The sequence below is a fragment of the Triplophysa rosa genome, linkage group LG15 (assembly GCF_024868665.1).
Source record: "Triplophysa rosa linkage group LG15, Trosa_1v2, whole genome shotgun sequence".
Taxonomy (NCBI): Eukaryota; Metazoa; Chordata; class Actinopteri; order Cypriniformes; family Nemacheilidae; genus Triplophysa; species Triplophysa rosa.
The window spans coordinates 20,127,081-20,135,570 of NC_079904.1; the positions used below are offsets into that span (position 1 = coordinate 20,127,081).

At 39.4% G+C, this 8,490-nt stretch overlaps 1 protein-coding gene across 1 annotated transcript in view; it reads right to left on the bottom strand.

Annotated features, from left to right (window-relative positions):
- The window catches only part of LOC130565962 (uncharacterized), a 21,502-nt gene extending 13,090 nt beyond the window's left edge, over positions 1-8,412 (bottom strand). Inside the window, exon 1 of the mRNA XM_057353140.1 lies at positions 590-8,412. Coding sequence (XP_057209123.1) covers positions 3,554-4,477 — 924 coding nt within the window. The 5' untranslated portion in view covers positions 4,478-8,412 and the 3' untranslated portion in view covers positions 590-3,553. The remainder of the gene's footprint in view (positions 1-589) is intronic.
- Positions 8,413-8,490: the final 78 nt, after the last annotated feature.

Here is an 8,490-nt window from a genome sequence, read left to right on the forward strand (position 1 = left end):
TTTTTTGGAATGTGTAGCTCTCATGAAATCCAAAATGAGCCAATATTTGGCATGACATTTCAAAATGTCTCACTTTCAACATTTGATATGTTATCTATATTCTATTGTGAATAAAATATAAGTTTATGAGATTCGTAAATTATTGCATTCCTTTTTTATTCACAATTTGTACAGTGTCCCAACTTTTTTGGAATCAGGTTTGTATATCAATTAAACTAAAGTCAGACAGAAACTTACAAAAATCAGTCGAAGATAGAAATTGTGCCGGATAATTCTGTACACAAGAACGGTCAAGCAAAACGTCAGCTACTGTGTTCATATCTGCCCCGATAATAAGAAAACAGTCTTGGATACGAAGTAAAGTCTTGGTAAGGGTAGAAAAAAAAGATGCATCAAAATGAGAGGGGGCGTAAATTAGAGATAAATGCAAAATTCTTGCCTGCAATAACCGTCTTAAAGTATGTCACCCTGCCTTCTTCACAAGTATACCTCTCTAAAATGTTCAATGAGAGTTTTCGTTTCAACACAATCAAAGAACCCCTCGATTTACTGTCAAACGAAGATGAACCGGCTACGTAATAAAACTTACTGGAAAATTTTTGGACGTCTGATTTCTTCAGGTGTGATTCTTGGATAAATGCAACATCCACCTGATGCCTGTATAAATAATCCAAACAGGCAGTACGTTTAATAGGACTATTCAGCCCATTGACATTCCAAGTGGCTATATGGAGAATATCTGTTGTCATAATTTCGCTGTAAAATAGCAAAAAAGGAAGAAACAGATTGTACCACAGACAAATAAAATACTGCAAAGGGAGAAAAACCCCACCTACCCTGGTCACCATAGCCCACAAAGAAAAACCCCCCACCAAAAAAAAAACCCCCCACTTTACAAAGTATACTCCAAAAATGGGAAACATAAAAATAACAAAACGATAGAACAATTAACCACCCGATGGACAACGTGACCCCGAGAAGGACGGAAGAACCTGCATCACTGCCTCCCACTCATTGTTAACATCTTAATAACCAACAATATCCATTAACCAATCAGTATAACCATCTGTATCAGAATACAAAATATTTTAAAGAGAAAGGGGGCTAAAGCCCTTTAGAACAGTACTTTAGGTAATGTCACTTTACCCTTCTACGTTCTCCTGAGTAGCCAAGCCACCCAAAAAGTCCTCAACCTCTAAATGAGACTTGAAAATGCGCTGAGTCAAGCCTCGAGTTAACTTCAGCTGTGCAGGGTACATCAGGAATGTCTGAAAGCCTATTTTCTGTGCCTTCTTAATTACCTCCACAAACGAACAACGCCGGTTTGTAGTGAACGCACTGTAGTCTGCAGCAAACCTAATGTCTTTTCCATCCACCTTGATTGAAGACTTCCTGGATGTCCGCAGAAGCAAATCACGATCAGTGTAACGTAGCATCTTTGCGATGACCGTGCAAGGTCGGCCAGTGTTGTTAGGTGGGCCGATACGGTGGGCTCTCATAATCTCCGGTTTAGCCTCAGCTAGCGCAGGAAGCCATACAGGTAGAGATCCCAAGATATATGCCTTTAGGTTTGTCTTGCCTTCTACACCTTCCGGTAGATTGATAATACGAATATTATCCCTACGGCTCCGGTCTTCCAAATCTGCCATTTTTTCCTCAAATGTCGTCAATCTGGCAGCGGATTTGTCATAGTTTTTCTCCGCTTTGCCGACACGGCTGTTCAGGCTGGAATATCTATCGCGTAGCTCTCTCACCCCATTAGAACAGCTGGAAAGTTCCGACTGAATGTTATCCAGTCTGTCTTGCAAAGTTTTAAAGTGCGCATCAATAAATCTTTGTTGTTTCTCCATGGCGGAAGCGATCATGGCTGCGAGAGATTCTTCCATCTTGCTCTTCTCTTGCTGTTGATTGCGCTGTACTTGCTTACCAGACGATTTGCTTTGACGGGTAGTCATGTCGTCGATCCCCAACTTTGAATCATAAAACAAAGTGACGAGTAAATGTAAAAAACATGGATATATCAGTGAAAAAAGAGTAGGGTAAACGGAGCTGAAACACTAGACCGCCATCGCGCTCACGGGCCACGTGACCCTCTCGCCAGGTTTAATAATTGATTGAAAATAAAATATTTAATTCAGATTTTTTGCCAGCGAATTGAGAAATATCTGCCTGTTGTCTTGCTATAACGTAAATAGCTGCCCAGAAAGGGCACCGAGTGGTATGACTTTCGTTAAACAGACTTTAGCACAGTGCTGTAGACGCTCTCTCTGCATGTGCTGGGTTAGCAATGCGAACGTGCCGCTTTTGTATGCAGTGTAAAACTGATGACATACATTCTTGATTTGCCAAATTCGGGGATTATTACATTGGTACAATGGGCATACAATAAAGCCGCTAGGTTCTGGTGCATCCGATAGCCAGCCCACGTCTGTTCGTCAGCATATAACAGCAAATTGCTTCTCATGTTTGCAGGCAGCCTCACTTCACCGCTCAAATCTGTCACCAGAATCGCAAGCGTCCCTAACTTTTGCGCATTGTTATTAGATATTTACGCGTGTAGAGGCATTTGTCTATCTCAGTGCACAAACATACAGACAAACACGGACAGAGCCAGTCCATAATAAATCAGAGAGTAATAAAACGCACAGAAATTATTTAAACGCAAAACCTGAAAAAAAAAGCAATTCACATACAAGTATTGAAGTGTGGAGGTCGAAGCGAACGGTTCAATATTATATTGAGAATTGTGGCATCCTAGTTTTCATCAATTTCCTAGTAGATCACTGTGGTATTTGTATCCTAGTAACCAACAGTAAATATAGTGACGTGAATTGCCATTTGTCAATAGAGGTGTTGTAGGGTAGTTTCTGACGCGTGAAATCCAAACAATAAATTCATCCTCCAAATACTGCTTTATCTGGTTTATTCATCACACAGCTCATAAAGGTCATTTTTTCTGATATTTCTGCTGCACCATGCCCATAAAGTTTAATTGGATGGCTCCAAACATTTACCACCAGACATGGTCAAAAAATGTTGTGCTTCCGCCTGATTACACACACCTGGTTCTCTTACTCTTTGCCTACCTATATACTCATTAAGGCATACACTCCACCCAGTGGTAAAACACAGAATTACAACAGACATAATGGCTCTTACACTCCGGTCCCTAATTGTACATGACAGATAAACATTACAATTCAATACAATGTTAAAACAAAGAGCCGTTAAAGCCCAAGCAACACTGTAAACATTGCATTAATCAGTCCTCTGTAGGTTAGAAATGAAACAGTCTTTGCAATCAGTTCATTATATATCCATGTTGTCATACAACAGACAAAGCTTTGTCACAGGTCTTTCGAGTGTGCTGGTTTTAGTTTGTACTCGCACAGAACGTACAAGTCCATTTTTATCTGGAAATACTTCCAAAACTCGTCCCATCAACCAAGAGCCACGTGGAGCTGTTGAATCCACAATGACAACAATGTCACCAGGAACAAAGTTTCTCCTTTCCTTATTCCATTTCTGCCATTCTTGAAGCAAATGCAAGTATTCATTTGTCCACCTTTTCCAAAAATAAGTCACACATATATTGAACCTGTTTCCATCTCCTGCTGCTGTATAATTCAGATTTGTCAAATAGTCCAGGGGATAATACGGGTTTACTTCTCATCTGAAGAAGGTGGTTTGGAGTGAGTGGCTCCAAATCATTAGGGTCATCTGACAGCTTGGTTATTGGGCGATCGTTCAGAATGGCCTCAATTTCGCACAGCACAGTTTGCAATCCTTCATCCAAAATCTGCTGATGTAAGATGGACCTCAAAATTCTTTTGACCATTCTGATTATACGCTCCCAGACTCCGCCATAATGTGAACCTCCCGGAGGATTGAAACTCCACTGGACACCTTTCTGTAGCATTGTCTTTTGAATTTTGCTCTTATTCCATAAACTCAGCATTTCTTTTAATTCCCTTTCAGCTCCAACAAAGTTTGTACCATTGTCTGATTTTATATGAGTTACTTGCCCTCTTCTGCAAATAAATCTTCGTAGAGAGTTGATGCATGAATCCGTGTCCAAAGAATAGGCGACCTCTAGATAAACGGCTCGACTTGTCATGCAAGTAAAGATGACTCCATAACGTTTTACGATGGAACGTCCTCTTTTAGCTTCCACAGGACCAAAATAATCTACCCCAACATTTGTGAATGGAGGCAGATCTGGAATAAGTCGCTCCTTTGGCAAATCTGCCATTTTCTGCTCACTCGTCTTAACTCCAAAACGTCTGCAATGGCCACAACTAAATATGATTTTTCTGGCAGCTGCATTACCCTTAATGATCCAATATCTTTTCCTCAGTTTGGAAAGCATATGGTTTCTTCCACTGTGACTTAACTGTTGATGTATATGCCGCAAGATGAGTGTGGCAATATGATGATCCTTATCCAGAATAATCGGATGCTTTCTTTCCTCAGGCATAGCAGATTTCCTTAATCATCCTCCAACTCTCAACAGACCGTCTTGGTAGACAGGATCCAATTTATACAACTTGTTATCTCTTTTTATATTTGAAACGGGTGAAGATGACAGAGCAGCAATTTCCTTTCTAAATTGTTGTTGTTGACTGAATGCAACAATTGCCCCTTCAGCTTCATTCAGGTCCTCCAAAGTTAGATGCGGTGTGATCACAGAGCCTGTTAGTTTTTTAAGTTCTTTCTCTGGCTTCTTAGAAGAAATTAATACTCCAGAAGAGTCTAAAGAGGCTTTAATTTCCTTCCGCTTTTGACTCCATTGTTTCAAAACTTTCTTTAACTTTAAGAGCCAAGCAACAGCAACCTTCAACTTTGTAGAGTATGAAAAATTAGTTATCAGTCTATGAGTAGCATTTTGTGCACTTGGTATTTCATTCACAACTATGCTATTTACACACATGTTTCTCTTCACCTCAGGATCATCCGCTTTAAGAGTAGAATCAAATATTTGTACTGGCCATTCTCCTACTGGTTTCCCCAGATAGCCTGGTACATTGATCCATTCTCCTTTTGTTAACAGATGGTCTGCTTTCAGACCCCTGGAGCAACAATCTGCTGGATTTTGAGACGTTTGTATGTATCTCCACTGTAACGGTGATGTAATTTCTCGTATTGCAGAGATTCTGTTGGCCACAAAGGTAAGAAATCGTTTGTCCTCATTTTTTATGTATTTTAACACAGACGTACATCTGTCCAGAACACAGAGTCCACCAATGGAAACTGTATCTCTGCCCTCAACATTTTGTCCACTCGAGCAGCAAGTACAGCAGCTGTCAATTCAAGACGTGGAATGGTTACCTGTTTCAAAGATGCTACTCTAGCTTTGCTGAGTAAGAACGTTACGTGAACATCATGTTTTGTCTCCATTCTAAGATACGTTACTGTGCCATATCCAAATGTACTTGCATCTGCAAAATGATGCAACTGAACGCTAGTAAGCTTGTCCATCCTTGTTTGTTTTAGACATCTATCCACTTTGATTTCTGCAATCGTCTCAAGCTCTTTCAACTATAAAGACCTTTGGAGATTTGAAGGTAGCGGATCATCCCATCCACATCTTGTCCTACATAGCTCTTGCAGGAGAACCTTTGCTGTGAGGGTGAATGGTGCCAAAAATCCTAAAGGATCGTACACAGAGCATACCGTAGATAGAACACCCCGCCTGGTGCATGGATGATCTTTGATAGTCATCTTAAACTTGAAAGTATCTGATTCAACACACCACCACAAGCCAAGAGCTCTTTCCATTGGTAGTTGATCCTTGTCCAGATCCATCAACTTTATGCCATGGGCTCTACGTTCTTCAGGTACAGTTTGCAGCACAGCACGTTTATTACGAACCCATTTTGTTAACTGAAAATCTCCTGTTAAACAAACACCCGTGAGATCTATGATCATCAAGATGGCCTCTTGCTCTGAAGCTACACTTTTCAGACAATCGTCCATGTAGAAGTTTGTGTAAATCGTGTCAATTCAGCTTTAGTCAGCTTTATTGTCTTCAGCAATTCTGCAAAGAGCATAGCAGGCACAACTTGGAGATGACACGGCTCCAAACAAATGCACGATCATCCTGTATTCCCCAGGTTCTTGCCTTATATGTCATTATCTTGCCACCATAGGAAACAAAGAAAATTTGCATCCTCTGCTGCAACTTTGACCTGGTGAAACATTGCCTTTACATCAGTCATAAATGCAACTGGCTCTTGTCGAAACCTCACAAGAACTCCCAACAGTGAATTTGTCAAATTAGGACCCTGTAGAAGTTCATTAAGCGATGTACCTTTGAAGGCAGCTCCACAATCAAATACCACTCTTAATGTTACTTTCTTGGGGTGATAAACCCCATGGTGAGGGAAATACCAAACTTTCCCTTCTTCCTGTTTTAGCTGATGCAATGGTACCTTTTCGGCATAACCCTGCTTCATTACCTCATCCATGAAATCTTTATATTCTTGATGGAAAGCTCTTTCTCTTTCAAATTTCCTTTTCAATCCAACTAAACGTTGTTTAGCCACGCAAAGGTTATTTGGCAACATGGGGTTTTCCATCCTGAAAGGAAGATTCATTTTGTAATGTCCGTCTTGATGCTCAATTGTTTTGCTTATCTTATCCACAAATGCAGTGTTCTTTTGAGAAATTCATCAAACTGAAAGATGAAGCAGAGGAAATGCATAATTCTGTGATGGTTCTTTTGCCCGGTGAAGAAAAGGAAAAACACCAAACATGGTTCAAAGGAAAGATGTTGATTTGCAATGGCTTTGTAGATGATGTTGAGAAATGGTTGAGTAAAGAAAGTCAAGTTTCATGTTCTGGTGTTGATGAAAATGCATATCAAAATGATGTTAATCCAGAAGACCGTGTTTCAAACATCTCACATGAATCAAGTAAACCCTCTAGTAAGAAAAGTTCGAGCAGTGTGCGTAGTGGGAGATCTTCTGCTTCTTCAGCAAGAATTATGGCAGAGGCAGAGAAGGCTGCATTAATGGCAAGTGCAACCGTTTTAAAGGAGAAACATGCTTTGGAGCTGCAACAGGAAAAACTGAAACACAGACAAGAACAACTGGATATTGATGCAAAAATAGCAGCTGCTACTGCCAAAATTGCTGTTTTAAATAATTCTAATACTCAGTATCTCAAACCTTGCACGAATGATATGAATTCGTATTACGATGAAGGAAATGTGATGACTGGCAAAGAAGTTACTCTCAACCCTCATGCGGAAGAATATATGCCAAAGAAATCTTCCCAGCAAGGAATTGCATTATATTTCAACATTTTCAACATATTCATCATAATGTCATCTCCTATTAGTGGAGAGCAGCGCCTCACAAACTGAACCAAACTCAGCAGCATATTGTCACCGTTTTGTTCATCTTAATTGTCAAATATTCCGCGTATATTTATTTGCATGTCCGTTTCCATTTACACTTTTTAATGCGCATTTTCAATACATCTAAATAGTTAGATAGAAAAACCCTCAGAGATTGCACATTCTGTTACTTCTCCCCACCCCACTAACTTGCCGGATCTGCCACGCCCCCTTATTCCGGCACCTCGGAATTAACAAATTAAGCACTGGGCAGGGGTAACAATAATTTGATCTTCAATTACTTTTGATATGTGATATTTAGACATCCAAATAAATTTCTCAATCACATTATCATCAAATTACTTTACTTCAGTAAACAGCACCAGAAAAACTATTAGTCACAAGCTCAGACAAAGGGGTTGTACTCCTTTCTGACATATAGCATTACGGTATGTTCTAAAATCAGAAACTATTGTCCCTCCTCTCCTAGATGTTAAAAACTTGAAAGTGGTGAGTATCCAACATGGCATGTAATGGCAATTGTATTAATATACATTGCTTAGCAAGAATAAATCATGTGTAAACTCCAACTGCCTTCTGTGTGTTTCAATATACATTACAGGTAACTACTTTAGATACCATGATTGGCAATGACCACTAAAATTTGCATCTATCAGTGAAAAACACACAACAAATATGTAAACTGCCTGTATTCTGATTTGAGCACAAGACTAAGGAATAAACCAGACAATTATCACATTAGATAATATTCACATTATGCACCATGGCTAGCATGTCAGTGATGACAACAGCATTTGTTCAAGTAAATCATATCAACAGCATTTCTGCTGCTATTTGGACCACTTTCTCTGCCTCATTGGGTCTCATTCACTAAGCATGCGTATGCACAAATTTGTGTGTGAAACCTGCATAAAAACGTTTTCATGAACAAATCATGATTCACTAAAACTTTCGTACTCAAATTTATTCTAAATATAAGAAAAAAGATAGGAACAGCTGAAAGCACACGTGCGAAAAAATCACCAGTGTCTTTCTTTCTCTCTCTCTGTACGACAAAATGACAAATTGTATGTTTCATCTTAGGATAATAGTTATATCCTTTAAATTATATATATATATATATATATATA